This window comes from Misgurnus anguillicaudatus, chromosome 2, assembly GCF_027580225.2.
Source record: "Misgurnus anguillicaudatus chromosome 2, ASM2758022v2, whole genome shotgun sequence".
Lineage (NCBI taxonomy): Eukaryota > Metazoa > Chordata > Actinopteri > Cypriniformes > Cobitidae > Misgurnus > Misgurnus anguillicaudatus.
Genome location: NC_073338.2, coordinates 2,676,902 through 2,700,773, shown reverse-complemented (window position 1 = coordinate 2,700,773; position 23,872 = coordinate 2,676,902). Strand labels below are relative to the sequence as shown.

General features: G+C 38.1%; 1 protein-coding gene and 1 long non-coding RNA gene across 2 annotated transcripts; one reads left to right on the top strand and one right to left on the bottom strand.

Moving 5' to 3' along the window:
- Positions 1 to 8: 8 nt before the first annotated feature.
- LOC129424368 (G2/M phase-specific E3 ubiquitin-protein ligase) lies at positions 9 to 9,764 on the bottom strand. The gene is made up of 12 exons (XM_073871740.1): positions 9,696 to 9,764; positions 9,282 to 9,591; positions 9,045 to 9,133; positions 8,848 to 8,891; positions 8,633 to 8,681; positions 8,448 to 8,554; positions 8,119 to 8,205; positions 7,265 to 7,581; positions 7,007 to 7,188; positions 4,249 to 4,421; positions 3,867 to 4,081; positions 9 to 326 (listed from the first exon to the last, which is right to left on the bottom strand). The coding sequence occupies exons 2-12, from the start codon at positions 9,574 to 9,576 to the stop codon at positions 91 to 93; spliced, it is 1,794 nt and encodes a 597-aa protein (XP_073727841.1). The 5' UTR covers positions 9,577 to 9,591; positions 9,696 to 9,764; the 3' UTR covers positions 9 to 90.
- Positions 1,280 to 2,459, top strand: LOC129423995 (uncharacterized). The gene is made up of 4 exons (XR_012371365.1): positions 1,280 to 1,512; positions 1,611 to 1,743; positions 1,832 to 1,932; positions 2,051 to 2,459. It is a non-coding gene; the product is annotated as an uncharacterized lncRNA (long non-coding RNA).
- Positions 9,765 to 23,872: the final 14,108 nt, after the last annotated feature.

Sequence of the window (23,872 nt, the reverse complement as noted above, 5' to 3'; positions counted from 1 at the left end):
GAAGATGCCAAAATTCCAAAACAGGATAGAACAGTTGAACACTTGCAGTAATTAAATTTGAATAAAAAAAAAAAGATCTCAACCCTGGTTTCAAGGAAGACCAAACCCAGGGGAGTTTTGTATGCCATAATCTATGGCTTCTTGAAACTCTTCATAACTGGGTAAGACTGGAATTTTGATTGTGTTTGAGCATACATTTGCCACAGGAAAGCGTGATTTTTTCTGAAAAACTAGCTCTGGCTTTGGGTGTATTGCAGCAGGAGGAACTTTCTTTAGCCCAGTTCCAAACATAAGGACATCCTCCAAAGAAGGACCAGCCTCTTTTTCTGGGGGGCAGAATATTAACCGCTTAAGAAATTAAAGAGCACCTATTATGAGATACACGTTTTTAAACATCCTTTTGTGTGTAAGTGTGTATTAGTACATGCTAACGATATTCAAAAAGTACATACCTCAAAGAAAACGATGACGCGAGTTATCGTCTCTAACGTTCGAGGACTACAAAAAACACTCGGATTGTAGGCAACAGTTTACTTCCTGGGATTGGTGACGTAGAGAAGACCAGCATTATCATAGTTCAGCCCTCTCTGCTTTGCTTGGGTACGCCCTCAAAGACAGGGGTTGAAGAGCGCTGAGTCAGAAGAGAGCTAAAATGGCGGAGGTTGGGAGTCCCTGCTTTGACCCTGTTTGCAAACTCTTGTTTCATTGTTTAAGCGATTAAATCTCTCGAGTAGACGCTGTCTCTTTAGATGCAAGGGCAAAATAGCACTTTATGGACTTACACAGAGGACATCATGTTTAATACGGTTCCGGAAAAATCCAGTCAGAAGTTGTTCATGGAGTTTTCACAATAACTGCTTCTCATGAACCGAAGCTGCGCGACGTCTCTGGATCACAGGCTGTAAGTATTCATGTTTATTATTTGCCTTTACTGTAAGTTACGTTACCTGTAACCGGAGCTTAACATTATGTGCTTGTATAGCTCAGATATATATCTATGTGTAGAGCTAAGCTTGCAAGCTAATTGTTTTGTGTTGTAATAATGTATTTCATAAACAACGTACCATATTTACACACGTGTATGTTGAATTATGCAGACTATCGTTTTTATCGATGTTTATTTTAGACGTGTTTACAAACTTGCTAAGCTGCTCCAGCTAAACTGTTACGGGTAAAGTTTGTTCTCATGATCAAACTCAAGAAACTCTAAGTCCAGATGATTTGTTTAACGTTATATGTATTTTACTTGAAGCTTTCTTAGATTTTGAAACAAACACGTAATGTGTGTTGCTAATGTTGGGCCATGTAATACAATAACGTTTTAATGAATAGTCTAACGATTTATAATCGTTGTACTCTATTGTTATAATATGTCTTTTTGACTGAATACATGTTTGTTTTATTTGTCTATATCCTAGATTCGCAGCTGGACACATCCTTCTACACTGTATGCAAACATGCAACATCATTACACACAGTACAAGGAGTCAGACTGACATATGAGGAGCAAAGGTGTGTAACACATATGATGTATTTAGCTAGTGAAACCACTACCAGTCTTAAATGTATAACTGATGATGACAAAGTTTTTTTTCTCTGCATAATCATAGGAACCCAGGCAGTAGCATCGTTTCACAATGTTTACATCACCATCATCAGTGGATGCCTTTGCCGTCCGTAGCCTGAGATTTCAGATTTGCAGCAAAAAAATGTGACTTTCCCATTTATTGGAATGCTGTGCAGGTATTTAAGTATTTTAGTAACTGTGTTAAACAAAGTACAGTAGTATTTACTTTTAAAATAAATGTATTGCTTATTTATATTTTTACAGGTTGTACCTTGCAGCCATCCATTACAATGTCACCAAGCCATAACAAAAGCAGGAGAGGGAAAGTACAAGGCTATGTTCCCAAAACACACAAGTTACATACTGTAAGCAGTAATGTTTTATTTCAAATACATTCATAATTAAAAACTTACTGTTTTAATGTATGAAGCAGGGAAATAAATGATCAAAACAAAATATTTATTGACTGCAATATTTGTACAGTTATGTGGATGATGTGATCAGGCTTGTGTTTGCTGAGGTATTTGAAGATAAGCTGAAGGAAACCCCGATTCCAATGGACCTGGCATCACAGTTTGAGAGACCTTCAAAGGAGGACGTGATTGCATGCCATCTTCAGTGCAGGGGTCGTCGGAAGCCAACATTCCGATCAGGAAGCTCCAAGCATATCTGGAGAACAACACACGACAGGATGATAACCCTAAAGTGTCGTCTTAGATAGCACCAGCTGACAAAGCTTTGATATGCCATTTATCTGAATAGATAGCTGTAAGAAGTGAATTGAACAATTTTTGAAAGAAGAGCACAATATGGTTACTAAAGTATGTTTATTTGTATATTGTTTAACATTTAAATATATATTTGTAATAAATAAACTTTTGACTGACTACTATATTTTCTTTAAAGTTACATCTTTTGTTCTTTTGGGTACTTTGTTACTATAATAATACTTTAGTGTTATTGGTTTAAAACTGTAATAAAACTTACTCTAGTCCTGCGCCTCAAAGGCTTATAGTCGGTACAATAAATGTTCTGTGTGTAGGGATTTAGACAATTTGTGCAAAACCTGGATGATGAATCACGCAGGTAAGAGGCCCTGGAACCTGTTGCATTCTCCTTAAAACCTAATAAGTAAAAACATAGCACTTATAAGTAAGCTCTTTCATAATAAAGTTTACCATAGTAAAATAATGTAGAACTAACATCCATTGCAATTAATACTTTTTTTGTGCTACATTTGGTGTTTCCATATAGTTTGCACAGTAAAATAGTATGTAAGCAGTCTTGTAATAAAGTTTACTATAGTAAAATAATGTAGAAATTACCAAGTGAAATCGTTTTATAATCGTTTCAACAAATACTTTCTATGTGCTACATTTGGTGTTTCCATATAGTTTGCACAGTAATAGAGTATGTAAGCAGTCTTTTATAAAAAAAATTTACTATAGTAAAATAATGTAGAAATTACCAAGTGAAATCGTTTTATAATCATTTCAACAAATACTTTCTATGTGCTACATTTGGTGTTTCCATATAGTTTGCACAGTAATAGAGTATGTAAGCAGTCTTTTATAAAAAAAATTACTATAGTAAAATAATGTAGAAATTACCAAGTGAAATCGTTTTATAATCATTTCAACAAATACTTTGTATGTGCTACATTTGGTGTTTCCATATAGTTATGTAGTACGTTATAATTACCTTTTGGATGTCTTTGCAACACATTTTCGTCTTCGTTTAGCATTCTGGCAGAGCTAAGGACACCTAAAAAAGTTAAATCCAATCGCATTCATTGACGGAGATTGTTTATATCGTAACGGCCTTCTGAACTCTCTGGATCGAGCTCGAAGTGGTAAGGCAGTACAGACACCATCGTTTATAGAGAAATATAACGCTTGTTTACGTTGCCTCTGAGGCTGTGACTCTCAGTCAGAACGGGTCAACCCACGCGTAGTCAGGGGCGTAACCTTTCAAACACACGCCGAACCCAGCTGACCAATAACAGTTGAGTAGTCATCTGACCGATCCGATTACACTAGACATTTTGGGAGGCGGAGACAGGAACTAAACCGAGCGTTTTCCAGAGAGTGGGAAATCGGTGAGGTATGTAAGTAATTTATAAGACTCACAATGCATTAGTTCAAGTTTTAATAACATGTATGTACTATGGGATACTGCAATAACGTGCTAACGTGCCAATTTATTAGCATAATTGGTGCTCTTTAAAGTTCATTCTGTTTATTGATTAATTAACTCAGCACATTACTATAATTTTTATTATAAATTTCATAGATGCTACCTTCCAAGTAAAGCAGATAATCTCGCCAGTAGCTCAGTACTCTGGCCTCCTCCTGACGGCTGGTGCTTCCGGGTTCACTAAGCTGAACGTGGAAGAGGTTCTCTACAGCATCAGCCGTCAGCTTGCTCTCAGTGTAGCACATGAATGAGAAGAAGAGTGAAGGATGCTGCTCCAAGGCATTAAAAACATTGAGTGTTGCTAGTCCCTCTTTGAACCTACAAAATACATTCCAATTGACAATAGCTGTAATTTAATAATTACTTTTTCAAGTCAAAAGGTGCATTATGTGACTAAACACATACAGTGTTTGTAAAGTAGGAATAAAATATTTGTAACTTTGTATTAAAGATTTTTTACAAGCCAACAGAAAAGAATATTATACCTCTGGATTGAAAGATGATTTCGGTAGATAAAATACCACTGAATATAATCATTAACTACTTTCATCTTATCCTCCAGAGTCCTCAAAAATCGATAGCAGCCTGCGGTCTGAAGCATGCTGGAGTGTTGTTCACAGATTCCCTGGAGTTCACTCAGTGATGTAGCATTTTTTATCTAGAGTAAAATAAAAAAAGATGTATTTATTTTACTTAACCAGTTATAGGGACAAATTACATTTATGCAAGCAAAAGACAATTATAAATAGAAGAGTAATATTAGAATTAAAAGAATGAAATACTCTGGATATATGCTGCATAGTTATCATTTATGGTGTAGAGTTCAGCACCTGTTCACACTAAATTTAATCTAATAAGAACATCAGGTTTTAAGCACACACGTATTCATTATGCTGAAATAAATGACATTTTGATAAATGACAAATCAAATTAAAATGTTTACCTATTTAATAGCTGATAATAATTTTGATAAAGTAATAAAAACATAAGTTAAAATGAACAATAATAACATTAGGAAACATTTGACTGAAAGATGAGTTTAGACTGCTTATGTCTGTTTTGGATTTGCACTTACTGCCCATATGGACAGTGCATACGACTCACATACCCTCCATAACAGTAGTGTTAAAGGGATAGTTCACCCAAAAATGAAAATTCTGCCATCATTTTCTCACTTTCATGTTGATACAAACCTGTATAAATTTTGTTGTTTTGATGAACACAAAGATATTTTGAGAAATGTTTGTAACCAAACCGTTCATGGACCACATTCACTTCCATAGTAGGAAAAAAGTATACTATGGAAGTAAATGGGGTCCACAAATGGTTTGGTTTCAAACATTTCTCAAAATATCTTCCTTTTGTCATGGTTCTGCCCTCCTGTCCTTTATTTAATCTAGTCTTGTGACAGAATCAAGACAGACCCATGTTTTGTGTGGGTTCACGTGGTCTTAGTATTGGTTTACTAGACCACGTGTTCCCTGTGTCTTGTCTCTTTTACCCCACTCCCTTGTTGTTCTCATCTTCATTGTTTAACTCCTGCCACCTGTTGCCCTCATTAGTTGTCCTCTATTTAAGATCCTTGTGTTTGTTGTCCTGTGCTTGTGCATTGTATCCATACCTGTGAGTACTGTCAAGTCTAGTTATCTCAAGTCAAGTTTATTGTGTGTGTCTGCGCAGCCTCCGCTGCAGCCCCTGCCGTCTGCGCAGCCTCCGCTGCAGCCCCTGCCGTCTGCGCAGCCTCCGCTGCAGCCCCTGCCGTCTGCGCAGCCTACCGCAGCGCCCCCTGTCACGGTCCCCGTTCTGTCTCCGCTGCCGGACGCAGCGGCCCCTGTCACGGTCCCCGTCTCGTCTCCGCTGCCGGACGCAGCGGCCCCTGTCACGGTCCCCGTCTCGTCTCCGCTGCCGGACGCAGCGCCCCCTGTCTCACTGGCTCCATCTGTTGCTTCCCCCCCTGCACTGTCATCCTGTGCATCTGCATCATCCCCGGCCTCTGTCTCCATGTCCTCCCTGAGCTCTCTCCCCTACCCAGTGAGTCCTCGCTCGCCTTTGTCTGCTCCCTTGTCTGCCCCCGTCACGCCCTGGAACCCTGCCGTGCCTCCTTTTGTCCCCCCAGTCATTCCTGCCTCTACCCAGCCTCTGTTTACTCCTTCCGGAGCTATTCCTCCTTGTCCTTCCCCCACCAAGCCTGCTGTCTCCACGAACCCTACCAAACCCACCCGGACTCTTCGCCCCAAACCTTCTACCTCCCACTTGGGACCCAAGACCCCTTGCCCACCCAGCTCCACCCCACCAGGACTTCCTCACATGAACTTTATTGCTCCTCCACCACCCCTTCCTTGTATGATGTTTTTATTGTTTCATCCCAACCCATTTGTTGTACAGGCTTGTTTTCCATTGTTGTTATTTGTCATGTTTTCTTGGTGTCTGTCTATCTGTCAGTCTGTTATGTCTCGTGTCTAGTGTTCCCCTGGGGAGCGTCTGGAAGCCGCTCCTTTAGGGGGGGATTCTGTCATGGTTCTGCCCTCCTATCCTTTATTTAATCTAGTCTTGTGGCAGAATCATGACAGACCCATGTTTTGTGTGGGTTCACGTGGTCTTAGTATTGGTTTACTAGACCACGTGTTCCCTGTGTCTTGTCTCTTTTACCCTGCTCCCTTGTTGTTCTCATCTTCATTGTTTAACTCCTGCCACCTGTTGCCCTCATTAGTTGTCCTCTATTTAAGATCCTTGTGTTTGTTGTCCTGTGCTTGTGCATTGTATCCATACCTGTGAGTACTGTCAAGTCTAGTTATCTCAAGTCAAGTTTATTGTGTGTGTAGTGTTTTATCAAGTTATTGTTAAGTGTCATCCAGTTTAGTGTTGTAGTGTAGATTTGTATCCTGTCCTGTTGAGTGTTCACTCTTCTGTTTAAGTTATCCTGTTTATGTTGTTTTGCCCCCTCGTGAGTTTTGTTTTCTGTTTTGTATAATAAAAGTCTTTAGTTAGTACCTTCTGTCTGCTTTTGGGTTCATCCTTCATCACCATCGTAACACCTTTGTGTTCATCAGAACAAAAAAATTGTACAGGTTTGTAACAACATGAGAGTGAGAAAATGATGGTAAAATTTAATTTTTGGGTGAACTATCCCTTTAAACATAGTCTTTGTACAGCTGTTAAAGTATCAATATTATTGATAGTTTTGGGAAAGATGCTGACAAAATATTTTTTTAATTATTTAGATTCCCATATTAACAAAATTACCTCAAGGAGGGCCTTCTTGACCTCATCATCAGGTATATCCTCAATTGGGGCATCAACTGTCTTTACTTTACCAATTAGGTAAAGGAAAAAGTTGGGGGAAAGACAAGCAGGGCCTGGGCCTCCATGGACAATGGATACTGCGATCATTCTCCCAATGTGGAAATACTCATTGTCTTCTGCAGCTAAAAATTCCAATATTGCAATGTTAGGACAAACTGATTTAATTACAACATTTTAAAAACATGACAAAAGTATTACCTTTACTATCATATGAGAGGTATTTGGCATTGTCTTTGCCTTCAAATACTCTTCTCGTTTTGATGGCATCCATCAACAGAGTTAAAAATTCTCGAGTCGGCCCACCACTGTCCAAAGCCTCTTCCATCAGGCCAGCATCATCTGTAAATTTCACCAACATGCTGCAGGCGGGATCAAATGAGCAGCGCCTGAAACCTCTTAAGGCACCATCCCAGACATTGGCCCGATTAATGTTAAATCTGCTACAGGATGTTGTGTTAAGCTTATGTGACAGATTTGACACTATGTCTGCAGCTGTCAGTCCATCTTGTCCATCACTGCAAAATAAGCAAACATCAAGAAAATATTAACACTGCCTCTTAGTTGTGAGGATTATTTTAAACATTATTGGGTGGTTTCCCAGACAGGGTTTATTCTAGTCCCAGAATAAAATGCATGTTTGAGCTGTCTTCATTTTAAAACATCTTGTACTGACATATCTTAACATATTAGTGCCATTAGTTTGTCTCAAGATGCATACCAGTAGTTTTTTGTAAGGTATGTTTATATAAACTACTTAAATGTTGTTTGTATGATGGTGTATGAACACTTATGTAAAATCATAACCATACAGTAATTTAGATATGACAATCCTAAATGGGTAGATTTTGAGAGTCCTTCCACAAGTCTACATTCTTCTGTGAGTGGGTAAACTGAAGAAGACAGCTTGTCAGATTTCTCAAAGTTTAATTGTTATAATAAAACTTTGAATACTCAAAAGCAAAAAATAGTGTTTAAGTTGTTTAGTCAATAAATACTGTATCTGACGACAAAACAAGAAAGGCTAATGGTAAACAACAAGGTGCTGCTCATACCTGTCTTTCTCTTGATATTTTTCTACTTCCTCAAGATCTGATGAACTGCTGTCAATAATAACAGGTGCGTAGATGTTGGTATATGTACTGTGGAAAGAATGTACAAGAACAACAATGAAACACAGGTAATCCATAAAAAACTGTAACACAAAGATGCTTTGTGTTTGCTTGTAGCCCAGTACTTTCATGTAACAGTCAGTGTTTTATTTCAAATGCAGTGTTTAGAGTACAGAGCCAAAACAATGAAAAACTATGTCTCTGTCATAATACTTTTTTACTACAATACCAGAATAAAGTTTTTCTATGACTGTTGTCATTTGATGACTGACTCGTAAAAGTCACTTGATGTGAAATGATCCACTGGGGTGGTTGCCTGTTGGAGTCTTGTTGTACTCTTGGCCTGTTGGGATGTTGTTGCACTTTTGGGATGCAGCCCCTATAACACAGCACAGCACAATTAATTTTTACAACAATAAATCAAATAAACACCCTAAAAATAACTTATATTACTTACTTGCTCATTACATGACTGGGATGTTGATGGCTCAGAAGTTGCAGTTGACCTAAGACATAGAAATGATTTCAAATAATTTAGTAGAAATTACCATTTAATTATCATAAAACATTTTCTTTATTGCAGTTTAAAAACAAATACTAAAATATACTGTACTGACATTCATGTAGCTGGCACATGGACTAAAATATTGTGTTAGAAGAAATGTAACTTACCAATGTCTAGGCTCTGGTGTACTACTTTCAGGACTTGACCAAAGCTGCCAAGTGTAAAGATAAAACACTAAACTAATTCTCAGCCTATAACACTGTCTGCATATGCCTATCTATTGGGTGGCTAAGAGAGTTTATTGCATTATAACTGTACTGTAACCATAGACATTTTGACACCTAAATCCCTAAGATGTACCTACCACTGTGTCAGAAAGAGGTGACCTATTGGGTGGAACATTAACAACAACTTCATCATCCTCATCTTCTGAAAACGAGTCTTCTCCATAACCTCAAAAGATTTTGTGATCCAAGTCAAATTACATGTCTAGTACCATTAAATATGTCGGCTAATAAGCAATGTTGGAATTCCACAAAGCATTTAAATCATAAAGATTTCTTCATATACTAGCATATTTTATATACAATCTCATACTTACTCTTTGACAAAAAAGCCTTAAGTGTGCAGATGTAAAATGTGATCCTTTGATAAGCTTTTCCAATGGTCTCTTTGTATTGACCAATGGTAAAGGGTGTGTCAGTCCCAGGGATATTTTTTATCTGAGAGCCATCAGGATAAAGCAAGACATATTCTCCATCTTCCATGTCTTGATTGAAGTCCTTTAGTTTTTTAATGGCAGCTGCCAAAAGTTGCTCAGAGGACCACTCAGGTTCAACATTTAAAGGCAGGTTTTTCCCTCTTATGGGCTTGAAGTCATGCCTTTTCTTACTCATGACCCCAACAGAAATCTAAATCATTAATAGGAAAATATTTAAAATAAATTATAAATACTGTTTTGTGTAACATTAACTAAGATAACATTAACTTATCTTAAACATTCACATTAGCTTACCCTCACTGTTTTCTTTAATTTCTTTTTACTTCTAGAGAATGTTCTCCTTTCAGTTTCTTTTAGTTGTCTGTATTTGTTCGTGTTGTGAAATTTGGAACGCGTTTCTGTTTTTGTTTTAAGAATTTGCAGCGCTTTTGTGTTATTGTTCGTGTTGTGAGATTTTGAACGCGTTTCTGTTTGTGTTTTAAGAATTTGCAACGTGTTTTCTGTATTTGGATGTGTTGCGAGTTTTTGCAGCGCATGTGTTGTCAAACTGATGAAGATGTTTTCTTTATTTGCTGGTGTTTTTTCTATTTGCATGTGTTTTCTTTCGTTGCAGTGCAGCGACCCCTGTCGGCCACCGTAACTTTTGTTAGTTTACATGCTCATTAATACAAGGTAAAACATAAATTCTGTTAATATTAGTATTTTCACACATTTTGTTAAGTATGGCTTTGATTATAATTCCTTTTCTATACCTTTTTATCTACCATCCCTTGCGATTACTCAAAATCTTCATTCTTATCATGAATCAAATAATTAATTTTCATTCCACTTATTTGCCCCATGTACATCTATGATAATAATATTTATGACTGAAATTTTTCACTTCTATACAGTCTAACAAGACACTCTGAGGCCCTTTTTAGCTTCCACATCTGTTTGCCCGTACTGGCAACATCAACTGTTTTCCTGTGAGCCCATATTCCATGACATCCCATCATTTGATCGACCTTCTATCATTAATCAACCAGATTAAACTTTCAGCATGTTGGAATGGTAGTTCATCCATTCTAAACCTGTATAATGTTTTCCCTCATAAGTAAATATGTAAATGCAAGTATCTACTTCTTATGCAAATCATAATTCACAGTAAAAATGTTTATCAAATGGAGAAACACTTGTCATCAAAGTATGTGGTTTTTGGAACATCAATCTTTTCTTGTCATTAAAGGAATAGTCTACTCATTTTCAATATTAAAATATGTTATTACCTTAACTAAGAATTGTTGATACATCCCTCTATCATTTGTGTGCGTGCACGTAAGTGCTGGAGCGCGCTGCGACGCTTCGATAGCATTTAGCTTAGCCCCATTCATTCAATGCTACCATTTAGAGATAAAGTTAGAAGTGACCAAACACATCAACGTTTTTCCTATTTAAGACGAGTAGTTATACGAGCAAGTTTGGTGGTACAAAATAAAACATAGCGCTTTTCTAAGCGGATTTAAAAGAGGAACTATATTTTATGAAGTAATAGCACTTTTGGGAGTACTTCGACTCGCCTGAAAAGTCCGCTCCCCTTCTCCCTCTCATAATGGGAGAGGGAGGGTGTTGCTGCGCCGAGTCTGAGTGCTCCCAAGGGTGCTATTGCGCCAGGGGGTGTAGCTCCTCTTTTGAATCCGCTTGGAAAAGCGCTACGTTTTATTTTGTACCACCAAACTTGCTCGTATAACTACTCGTCTTAAATAGGAAAAACGTTGATGTGTTTGGTCACTTCTAACTTTATCTCTAAATGGTACCATTGAATGAATGGGGCTAAGCTAAATGCTATCGAAGCATCACAGCACGCTCCAGCGCTTACGTGCACGCACACATATGATAGAGGGATGTATCAACAATTCTTAGTTAAGGTAATAACATATTTTAATATTGAAAATGAGTAGACTATTCCTTTAATTGCTCTTAAATTGTAGACTAGATACAATTTAGATTTATTTGCTTGATATGCTAAGTTTGTTACAATAATTAATTACTTCTTTTCTCTATTCTCACAGCTTTTTCTTGTTTACCTTTTATAATATCCTATGGTGTTATTTCAATTTATTTATTTCATCTATTTTATTTTCCTTTCTGCCATAGCTGTTCTATGCCATTTATATTTTTGCTTTTTAATACAGTGATTGGTTATATCGTCAATTATGAGTTAATATTTAACTTATAAATATGCCTTTCTGGACGAATTTCAAAGTGAAAGTGTAATACCGCTTTTATGCACTAGATGGCGCCAAACCGAATTTAACAAAAACGGAAGTTTAAAAGATTTAATGATTTATTTTAACTGCCTTTATGTTTGATAGTCATTCTGAGTCTGATCTCTAACATAAATTCCTTTACAAAAACACAATTTTGTAAGCTTTTTGCTCAAAATGTTGTATTTTTGAAGAGAAATATCCATATTTCAGTGGTTAAATTAAGTGGAAAAAGTAAATATATAATGAAACGTTTTTCCCCATTTTGTTTGTTTGTTTGTTTATTGTTTGTTTGAAAGCAGAGGGTGTGTTCTTTAATTTGATATCATTTGTATGTTTATATTTATAGAAGATAATTTTTCCTGCAAGGAATTTTGTGAAACTTTTGTTAAAATCAGAAAAATGCAGGTGGGCAACTTTTCTCAAAAAGGCTGGCGGTGAATGAGTTAATAGGAGTCTGATTTGATTTCAGAACAGGTAGTCACACCTAACAACATAAGTTCTTGATCAGCCTTTCAATTTGTCTAGCTGATTTTCTCATAAAGATTGTTTATCCCTACTAAACATTGAACGGCTGGTTCACTCTTCCCCTCTTTCACTCAAAGGCTTGTATGAAGATGAAAAAGTGTTCAGGGTCCAGTTTTTTCTCTTGTCTCCAAGAACATTATTGTCTTTTTGAGTCTCCTTCTGGACTCTACTCAGTTTTTTTTGTTTTTCATCCTTGTAATTGTCTCTGAACATATGCGCAGTGCCCCCTTCACCGCTTGAGATTCAATTCAATTCAATTCAATTTTATTTATATAGCGCTTTTCACAATTGGTGATTGTTTCAAAGCAGCTTTACATTAATAGAAGCAGTGGAAAGCACAGAAAAACGACAGATAGCACAACATAATACACGATTGCACAAGCAGCTAAATTTGCTGCGGCTATGAATCAACATTATAAGCGTGTGTATTGCTAATGTAACGTAAAGGGGAAGGTGCTAAGTTAAGCCTAAAAAGGCTGCCTCCCCGGGTTGAAAAACCCCCTAGGAGAAAAAAACCCAGGCTTAGCCAGGGAAGTTAAAAAAAGTACTAGGAGGGAAAACCCCTTGGGAGATATATTTATATATACATTGAAACGATTAAGGAGATTAGGCGGAGGTTAAGGGCGTTCTGCTGGTGGTCGTTGGTCATGCATCAGCTGGGCATCACGTTGAAGGTCTGTCGGTGGGTCAGAGGTGTGCCGACTTTCACATTTACCGGAACTGGGTCTGTTTGTCTCATTGTCCTCGGTTGAGGACGAGACATAAAGAAAGAAAAACAAAACCCAATTAGCGTAGGGGCCATTCATATGTATACACATATACATATACACACATATATATATATATACACACATACATACACGTATATATATATATATATATATATATATATATATATATATATATATACACACACATATATATATACACACACATATATATATACACACACGTATTGAAGATACAACGTCACCCCAGTGACAGACTCTGCACAATTTGGTTTAGGGAGAATGAGAAAATTGCACGGGACGGCGAATGTTTTGGAGATTGTTGGACTTTAAGGCGTCCATTGCATATTCATAATTAGAGGGAAGACACCGTAATAAAACTTAAACTATTTATTGATCAGATATGAAAAAGTTTTACAGCGCGCTGGGTAGTCTCAAGGCCACAATCGGCAATCGACTAACTACCAGCATTTGGGGAAACAAATATTTATAGAGTATGTGACGTCGATCTTCTTAGAATCTCCACCCACAAAGGCCGTTCCCCTCGTCAATCTGACTCCATCACCACACCCAGTTTCAGCCTGCAGGCGAAGATAGACACACACAGACAAAGAAAAAAACAAACTGTTCTCCGCTCATCCCTGAGAGCCATGCAGTCTGTCACTTCCTCCCCAGCACTCCTCCACTTCACATATGATTGACTTCACATAGCATATTATAACGCTTTCTTAAAAACAAATCATTAATAAAACATTCATTTGTTTATAAAAAACATAAACTGTAAAATGAAAGTGATTATTATGTAAAACACATTTCAATATCATGATATCATTTCATTATTCGTAAAATTGGTTATATGAATAAGGCACACATTAACTTCTTTAGATAGATAAACACATATTAAATATTTTACTGCAATACTACTTCTAAGCAAACACTTTAATCATTATTAAAAAAACCATCAGTTAGGGAAGGAAACACACACACACACACACACACACACACACACAAAGAACAAGCACAAGAGATTCTGTTCTTCAAGGTTGAGCTGCCATGCCCCCATTAGGCAGAGGTGTAAAGTACTAGAGTAAATGTACTTCGTTACTGTACTTAAGTATTTTTTGGGCTACTTTGTACTTGTACTGAGTATCCAAAATATAGGCAACTTTTACTCTCTACTCAATTACATTTTTGATTGGGTATTTGTACTCTTTACTCCACTACATTTGAAATGACACTTAACGTTACTCGCTACATTGTTTATTCGTCAAATAAAAACGAGACGAAAGTGTCAGAGGGTGATGATGGATAGAATCTGTGGTCGCGAGGTTACACGCACACACACAACTGAGGGACTTAATTTGGCGTTGCGCAGAGCAAACGTATGAAATCAAAGTACTGCGAGAGCGAATCAAATGCATATGGAGAAGTCTGGTCTCGCGGTACTTTGATGTCAAACGCTGAATGGCTTGCGTTGAGCCACCGTAGCGTGACATCTGCATGCTGCGTATGTCATAAACTGTAGAGAAAAGTTCGCGTCTGGTCTGAGAGAAGAGATAAAGAGCAAACATATGGATGCATATCACATTTGATTCTGTCAAGGGACCCTTTGTTAAACATGTGATGCTACAATCAAAACAAACATGAAGCGTGATTGCAGGAGGGTCATCCCGCAACTCAAAGGCAAGCACAAATGTTTATATACTCTGACGCTACTGTATCAGCTAACCTGAGCTGGTTACATAACTTGATATAACTTACTATATAAGCCAAAATAAACCAGCGAGGTCCTGTACTGATTGCCCAAGTAACTTAAGTACATTATAAGATTGATAATAAGTGTACAATTTCACTGTCCTCACATTTAATCAAGTATGCTGTAATGTATTTACTGTAAAGAGGGATGCATGACGGAAGAAATGTAGTGCACTTAATGTGAGATAGTGGTGTTACGTACTACATGTGTTTACAATTAATATTTCAAATGAACAACTTCACGTTTTTAATATGCATTATCATATTTGTGTTAGTGTAATTTTAGTTTACAGGAATTTTTTAAATATTAAAATTATATCTTTTTTAGGATAGGCCTATATAAGAATATTTGGTAATGTTAACAAGATTTTAATAAAGTATTAGTAATTGTTGAAATTAACATTAACAAAGATGAATAAATGCTGTATAAGTGCAGATCATTATTAGTTCATGTTGAGTAATGTAGCTAACTAATGTTAACTAATGAACCTTATTGTAAAGTGTTACCATATATTTATATCACAAAGTTAGGCTATATATTTTTCAGCATGGCACATTCAAGTACACAATGACACTAGACTAAAATTAAATGGGTTTAAATTAAATTGAATGTAGATTTCTAGACTAAAATCTCATGGCATTTAGTTGAATAAAATTAGACTTAAACTAAATCAATTCAGATGACAAAAATATGACTAAAACTTAATTCAATTTTTGTCAAAAGACTATGACTATGTTTAATCTGTGTTTGTTCTGCCAGGTCAAAATTTTTAGGAGTTTGATTTCTTTTCTATATTAGGAAATAAAACCTCATAAATAAACTTTCTTAGTTTTCACTGACCTACAATGTCTCTTTGTGTTGATGACTAGTGCATCTTTGAGCCAACATTCAGTACGAGTAAAAATACTTGAGTACTTTTAAATTGGGTTACTTTAATACTTTTACTCAAGTCATATTGAAATTGGTAACTTGTAACTTGTAGTGGAGTAATTTTTACAGTAAGGAATTTGTACTTTTACTCAAGTATGGCTTTCAGCTACTCTTTACACCTCTGCCATTAGGTTATTCTGTATGCAACCTTCATTTCATTGGTTAATACACATTTATCAAAGACAACATCTTATCTTTATTACATCAATTATTAAATGATTAATACTGATTAAGTAAGAAATACATTGCATATTTTATCCTGTGAATATTAAAGCATTGGTTAATAACATGGTTGTCTGTTTGCTTTTCCCCCTCAGACCTCTTTCTTATCTTGACAATTTCCAGATGTACATTCCTCAGCATATACTGTTTCTCCCCCAACCGAAACCACAGCCTCTCAACTTTTACACACCCACACAGACAACTTTCTTGTACTCAGCACAGAAATCATTGTTGTAAAAATACACATGAATTAAGATTATAAACAGCACGATTAGTAAAACAAAATCAAATCCCACAAGATGGATGCAGTGACACCCTTTTAAGAACCGAAGTACCGCCCCCGACTAGTGGGCTTAATACCACAAATCTATACCCACCGAGCTTCATTGAAATCCGGACGAGCAAGGGAGTAAAGGGGAGTAAAGGGGAGACGGCGACGTGACTGCGCCAGCCATCTCCCTGATGCCTGTCTGGGCTTCACAGTACTTCCCTACTCGACTCAGAAACCTCAGGAGGAGGGCCGAGCAAGTGATAACATAATGCCATACATAACTTTCAATCACTCCTCTGCGCTTGGAATTAATGGCCCGTTTCGGGGTTTTATTGGTCTTGAAGGTTTGGCCTTGTATTGTGGTTTGTATGTGCACAGAGTAGCGTTCCTTTTCCTTATATGTAGCCTTTTCTATTTTATACGTGACATTTGTTTTTGAAAGTTTATGCCCGGCTCATGGTTTGCTGCACATATGTAAACGAGTAAGGAGAGATTAAACATATTTCTTAATAATATTAATAGCATTTACCATGCTTTGAAGTGTTGACGAAAATGAGGATTTAGTTTATTTATTTATTAGGTTGTACAAGCTATCTATTGTGAGATGAGTACCATTACTAAAACAAATTATGTGAATGCCTTGTTAAAGAGAAAAGTTTTAAGTCTAGATTTAAATGTATCTATTGTGTCTGATTCTCGGACAACAGTTGGTAAATCATTCCAGAGCTTAGGGGCTAAGTAGGAAAAGGATCTTCCACCTTTAGACACTTTTGATATTTTAGGGACAACTAAGAGACCAGAATTTTGCGAACGCAGTACACGTGATGGATTGTATTCTGATAGTAATTCTCTAAGATATGAGGGTGCTAGGCCATTTAAGGCTTTGTAGGTGATAAGTGATAATTTAAATTGTATGCGATAATTAACTGGTAGCCAGTGTAAAGATGCCAGAATTGGACTTATGTGGTCATACTTCTTAGATCGAGTAAGCACTCTTGCAGAAGCGTTTTGAACTAGCTGAAGCTTGTTTACCTGATTTGCATGGCATCCCCCGAGTAGCGAGTTACAATAGTCTATTCTAGAGGTCATAAAAGCATGGATAAGCTTCTCTGTGTCAGATGTAGACAGTATATGGCGTATTTTTGAGATATTTCTAAGATGGAAGAATGCTGTGCGGCAGACGTTGCCGATATGACTATCGAAGGATAAGTTGCTGTCGAACATCACACCTAAGTTCCTAACCGAGGAAGATGGTACCACAGTGCAGCCATCTATGTGCAACTTGTAATCTGACATATTATGTTTGTAGCGATTCGGTTCAATAATAAGTATCTCTGTCTTATTGGAGTTCAGCTTAAGAAAGTTATGTGCCATCCAGTCACTAACATCGCTAATGCAGTCTGATAGCTTAGAAAGCGTGTGTGTTTCGCTGGGATGTGAGGAGATGTAAAGCTGGGTGTCATCCGCATAGCAGTGAAAACTTATGTTATGTTTCCTGATAGTGTCTCCTAGGGGTAACATATATAACGAGAACAGTATAGGACCTAAAACCGATCCCTGCGGTACACCATATCAGGGAGTGATATGACTCTTCCTCGTTTACATAAACAAAGTGATAGCGATTGGTTAGATACGACCTAAACCAGGCTAGCGCCTGACCACTGATACCAACATAGTTTTCTAGTCTATTGAGTAAGATTGTATGATCTATTGTGTCAAAGGCTGCACTAAGGTCTAATTATATAAGAATTGAGATTTCACCACGATCGGCTGTTAATAGGAGGTCATTTGTAACTCTAAGCAATGCTGTCTCTGTGCTATGGTGGGGCCTGAATCCTGATTGGAACTTTTCATATGTACTATTATTTGTCAAGAATGTGCGTAACTGGCTTGCCACTACCTTTTCTAATATTTTCGAAAGAAAAGGGAGATTTGAGATTGGTCTAAAGTTATTAAGCTCTCCCTGATCAAGCTGTGTTTTTTTAATCAGCGGTTTAATAGCTGCTAGTTTGAAAGCTGTTGGAACGTATCCTATTTCTAACGATGAGTTAAAGATATTTAGAACTGGGGTTGACACTACAGGGAATACCTCTTTAAGTAGTTTTGTGGGAACGGGGTCTAATATACAGGACGATGATTTGGATGATGTAACTAGCCTAGAAAGCTCATCTATTGTAGTAGGTTTAAATGAATCAAGATGTTCGTATGGTAGTCTAGTGTTAAGTGAACTAACGGGTAGAGTGGTGGCTGCCTGGGTAGCTACGATGTTTTCCCTTATAGCCGTAATTTTGTTAGAAAAGAAGTTCATGAAGTCGTTACTATTGTGTTGAAGTTTACTATTGGTTTCTGTTTGTTCTTTGTTTCTAGTTAGTTTTGCAACGGTGCTGAAGAGGAAACGAGGGTTATTATGATTCTCATTTATAAGCTTGCTAAGATAGGTAGATCTGGCGGTTTTAATAGCCTGTCTGTAGTGTTTAACACTCTCTTTCCATGCTGCACTCCATACCTCTAACTTTGTGCTTCTATAATTTCTTTCCATTTTCCTAGTTGCCTTTTTGAGTGCTGCGGTGTGATGATCATACCATTGAGCTGGCGGTTTTTCTTTATTCTCTTTTTTCGAATGGGAGCAACGGCATCCAATGTGTTGGAACAGACATTGTTTAGGTTTTCTATTACAATATCTAGATCGTCACAGTTATCTGCTACATGTTTAATTTGGGACAGGTCTGGAAGAGTGCTAATAAAGCTATCTTTAGTGGTGGAAATTATTGTTCTGGCTAATCTGTAGCATGTTGTGGATTGAGTGATCCTATCTAGAAGTACAGTGTATGACACAAGGTAATGGTCAGAAACTTCATCACTCTGAGGTGATATTTTGATGTCATTAATATTGAGCCCGAGTGACAGAATTAAGTCTAATGTGTGCTTACGAGTATGCGTTGGCCCTGTCACGTTTTGTCTAATATTGAGAGAATTTAGAACATCCATAAACGCACTTCCTAGTGCATCTTTTGGGTTATCCACATGAATATTAAAATCACCAACGATAAGAGCTTTATCTACAGTGACTACAAGCTCAGACAGGAAATCTGCTATTTCTTTAAGGAAATCTGCATGGTGGCCCGGAGGTCTATAGATTGTAGCTAAGGCAAAAGAGAGCTAATTGTGGTTACGATCAGTTATTTCCATATTTAACAACATTAGTTCAAATGATTTAAATTTTAGTTCAGATTTTTGGTTTACTTTAAAACTGTTGTTGTATATTGTAGCTACACCACCCCCTCTCCCCTTTAATCGAGGTTCGTGTTTATAATAATAGTCTTGTGGGGTGGATTTGTTTAAACTAATGTAGTCGTCTGCTTTAAGCCAGGTTTCTGTTAAACAGAGTGCATCTAAGTTTTGGTCTGTAACTATTTCATTGACAATAGGTTCTTTATTGGTAAGCGATCTAATGTTAAGAAGGCCGAATTTTAACATTCGAGATTCATCTGTTAATGTATTGTTTTCTAATTTTATATTAATCAGATTTGTACCAGATGTGGCAAGCGGTGCTCTGTATTTATTTGTTCGGGGAACAGATACAGTTGAAATGTGTTGATATTCTGGTAAGATTGACTCGAAGTGCTGGGATATAAGTGATCTTGACATATCACGGCAGCTAACAGACGGACGGTTAAGCCGATCCGTCTTTTTCCTGACCTGTACCCTGGATAGTCAGACTGTATTAGAAGTAAGACTATTGGTCAGATTTATAGAGAGAATCGCCCTTCCTTCCTGAGACGGATGGAGGCCATCTCTCTTTAGCAGGTCAGGTCTCCCCCGGAAATGCTTCCAATTGTCTATAAACCCTACGTTATGCTGAGGGCACCATTTTGACATCCAGTCGTGAGGAGACAATAATCTACTGTATGTTTCATCCTCCCGGTAGGCGGGGAGGGGACCAGAGCATATTACATTGTCTGACATTGTTTTAGCAATTTCACATATCTCTTTATTATTATCTTTGGTGATCTCCGACTGGCGGAGTCTGGTGTCATTCGTGCCGGCGTGAATAACAATTTTAGAAAACTTACGCTTAGCATTAGCCAGCACTTTAAGTTTTGATCTAATGTCTGAAGACCTGGCTCCCGGTATACAATCGACTATGGTGGCTGGTGCCTCAATGTTCGCGTTCCTAAGTATCGAATCTCCAATAACCAAGGCACTATTAACAGACGTCTCAGTCGGTGTATTGCTTAGAATATCGAACCTGTTTGAAATTTCCAGGGGGGTCTTGGGTGGGCACCGGAAACGACTGTTCCGCCTGACAGTCACCCAGTTAGTCGGCCGCCTTGACTCAGATGACGGAACCGAGCTATGTGTATTCCGTTTAACACTAGGTGCACCCGAAACAGTGTTTGTAGCATTAGCGGTATTAGCATTTGTAGCATTAGCGGTATTGCTGTCATCAACTAGCGTTTGGATGCGCACTTCTAGTTCTGCAATCTTCTCCTTCAGCCTTACTACTTCAATACACTTAGCACAAGTAAACCCCTCTGTGCTGATAGAAGAAGCTAAACTGTACATGTGGCAAGTAATGCAGGTTACAATAACAAGCGGAGTCTTACCGCTTTCATGTTGGGTGATGGCGTCTTCGGTCACCTGGACGTGGTCCGTGAAGCTACATCGCGAGGGAAGCTCGCTTGCAGCACGCCCCGATCGCCTGCGGACGTCTGTAGCCAGGGTGATGTGAGGCACGCTGAATCTGCGAAGGCCGGGCAGCAGCTCCTCCACGGCTTCCCGATCGCTTTCATTCTGGGCGATGCAGGGTGTTCGCTTTTTGCACTTCTCGGTCGCTTGTGGACGTCTGGAGCCTGGGTGAACTGGGCGCTGTACGTCGCGTAGGATCTGCGATAACTGGGTATCAACTGCTCCACAGCTTCCCGCTCAGGTGAGGACAGGTCTGAATAGCATACATTGGATGAGTCCGCCATTAGATCGGCAAATGGTAACTAAAGCCGGCACCTGTTTGTTGATGCTAACGGGCTATATGCTAACACTGGGCGTTTAGTAGTGATAAATAGTTTCACGTGGTAGTACTGCTCAATAGTCATCACGGTAAACAGTGTTGGGGGTAACGAGTTACAAAGTAAAGGATTACAGTAACTACATTACTTTTTTGGGTAACGAAGTAAAGTAACGCATTACACTAATAATATTGGTAACTACACTACTTTACTAGACTATAGGAACGCGCTTTCCTGCGTTACCCAAGCAGTGTTTGCCTGGGTGTAAAGTTCTGTCTATTTAAGTGGTGCGTGCATGCGTGTCCCTGTACGTGTGCCGTTGCCATAGACAGGGACGTCACTAGGATTGGAAGACAGGGGGGGCTCAGCCCACAGAGTATTTGTAACTTGTGTTTGCAAAATGTTTGCACTCACATCTGACTGAGCTACAATTATGTCAACATCCAGTCAAGAAACCAAGATGTTAACAAGTAAAACATGACAGACATATCCTCCTCTTCCATTTCTACTCTGTAAAATAAAAGTTACTGTAATGTTAGCTTTTAGACACATCAAAGCTGCATGGGGGAATTTAGGCCAGACTTTGCTCCTGATTAGTTATTCTATAAGCAATGACTTAAATGCTATCTGTATGCTTTTGTAACTGAATGATAAAGTAATAGCATACTATATCTAATTTCTATATTAAGTTGTCCACACACAGAATGCTATGGTGGATATGTTCAATCAGAGTGCAATTTTGTTTGACTTGCATACAGTTTAACCCAAGAACTAGAGTTTTAAAGTCATAGTGATATTTGACAACACACAGGTTTGAGCATTTCTCAATTAAAGATGATTTATTCTGCCAAATGAATACAATGTATAATATAAATCAACAACAAAAAGGCAGTATTTTACCAGGTAAGCTATTGATATGGATCCTTTTTAAAGTGTCTACTGTATAAATACAATAACCTGATGGCGGAAGGAATAAAAAGATTTGGAGTAATGATTACTGTATAATATGTACTGTATGACTGCTTTCATTTTTGTTTCACATGTGTATCTGTGGAGAGTGTGGGCATTTACTCATCTTAAGCCTACGATATTTTAATTTAGAGATATTTTATTTTAAAGATTATTAGGCCTATATTGTTGGCAAAGAATAAAGAGTTGTGATTAGATTGCTAAGTTAACAATTTCTTGTATTTTGCTTGTGCAAGACTAATAATAGCAAACCAAAATATTCCCATTCCTTTACCTCAAGAAAACGTAGCTAAAGGTAAGCAGCCAGCAGGTAATTAAAAACAACTTACAATTTCACTCCTCCGTATCACGACACTTACCAATCTTTATTTTACCATTAGCGTGCGTACTAGCGTGTGTATTAGTGATGGGCAGTCCGGCTCTCTTCATTGATTCGGCTCTTTCGGTTCAAGCGCTGGCTCTACATTTTAGTGATGGCAGTCCGGCTCTTTTCATAGATTCGGCTCTTCTGGCTCGGCTCCCTTAGAAGAGCCGGCTTCCCTGCCTGCGTCTGAAGATTCGGCTCTGCTCGTTCGCTACAAAGAATCAGCTCTTAGACCCGCTCGTTCGCGAACGACCCATCACTAATACAGGCAACCGGAAGCGATCGCCGTTTTCCGGTTTGGTCACTTGACGTTCGACATTTATCTAGCGTATTCTGTCCGACTTGTCAGATGTTTTTTTGTAGCTGGATATATAACATTTGTTGAGTCTAAATATTAATGAGGAAACGGTTTTTGATAAATCAAATTTTACTGTTGTTCTTATAATCATTTAGGGGGGCTTAGGGACATTTTGGGGTAGCTTCAGCCCCCCTAAAATAGGCCTAACGACGTCCCTGGCCATAGAGATTGATTTGACGGAGCTGCTGGTGCAAAGGGGAGCGGGAAATGAAGACGGAGGGTTTCAGCCACTGGGGCGATATTCACATTACTTTCAGCGTATTGCTCGAAAGGACAAAAATATTCGTGTGAAATGCACACTATGCCCACACGACAAGTGTCTTTCAACTGCTGACAACGCGATGAGCAACCTGTCTGAGCATTTGTAAGCCCAGCATGGCAATACAACACTTGTGGCGAAAGATCCTGCTTAACTTACCGGTCCCGGTTGCATGAAACTCCTTAAGTGAGGGTTTCCCTGAGGGAGAAAAATTCCCTGAGGTAAGGGATTTATTTAAGAGCGTTGCAACAAAGGTCTTAACTGTCACCCTTACCTAAGTGTTTATACTAAGTATTTTACGGCAGTCTCTGCCAAAACACGGCAGCGGAGACGTGGTTGCTGTAGTTACAAAATCTCACAGCGGTAACAAATCAACGCACGCAGCTCAACAGACGGCGGATTTGTGTACAATGAAACATCACAAATAACAGACTGTAACGTGCTGCATGTATAAAACCTCAAAGTAATTCAAACTGGAAACACTTTAGATTGACGGATGATCAAACCGCTATTCTCCTAATAAATACGCATCACTTTTCTCTAGGGATTATTTCGATCGTTAGAAATGCGCGTTGGTACTTCATTTTCATAAATAACCATACAATCAGCCATCGCGTGTGACGTTAAGGGACCTGTTATAGTCCCTTACGTTTTTAAGGGAAAATTGGACTTAAGGACTTTGTTGCAACGCATAGCAGAACTTAAGGTAATACTTTAGCATTTAAGGGTAAATACTTATTGACAGCGTTAAGGTTCACTTAAGGGTTTTTCTTGCAACCCATTTTTTATTAAGGGCACCCTTAACCTTATATTTAAGGGATTTCTTAGCTTAAG

Bases quoted from the DNA above. Each gene is read 5' to 3' on its own strand.
- LOC129424368 (XM_073871740.1), bottom strand. From the start codon at position 9,576: ATGAGTAAGAAAAGGCATGACTTCAAGCCCATAAGAGGGAAAAACCTG. The intron at 8,682-8,847 runs GTAAGTTACATT...TCTATGTCTTAG, and splicing joins ACACCAGAGCCTAGACATTG to GTCAACTGCAACTTCTGAGC. The intron at 8,206-8,447 runs GTCAGTCATCAA...TTCTTTCCACAG, and splicing joins ACATCAAGTGACTTTTACGA to TACATATACCAACATCTACG.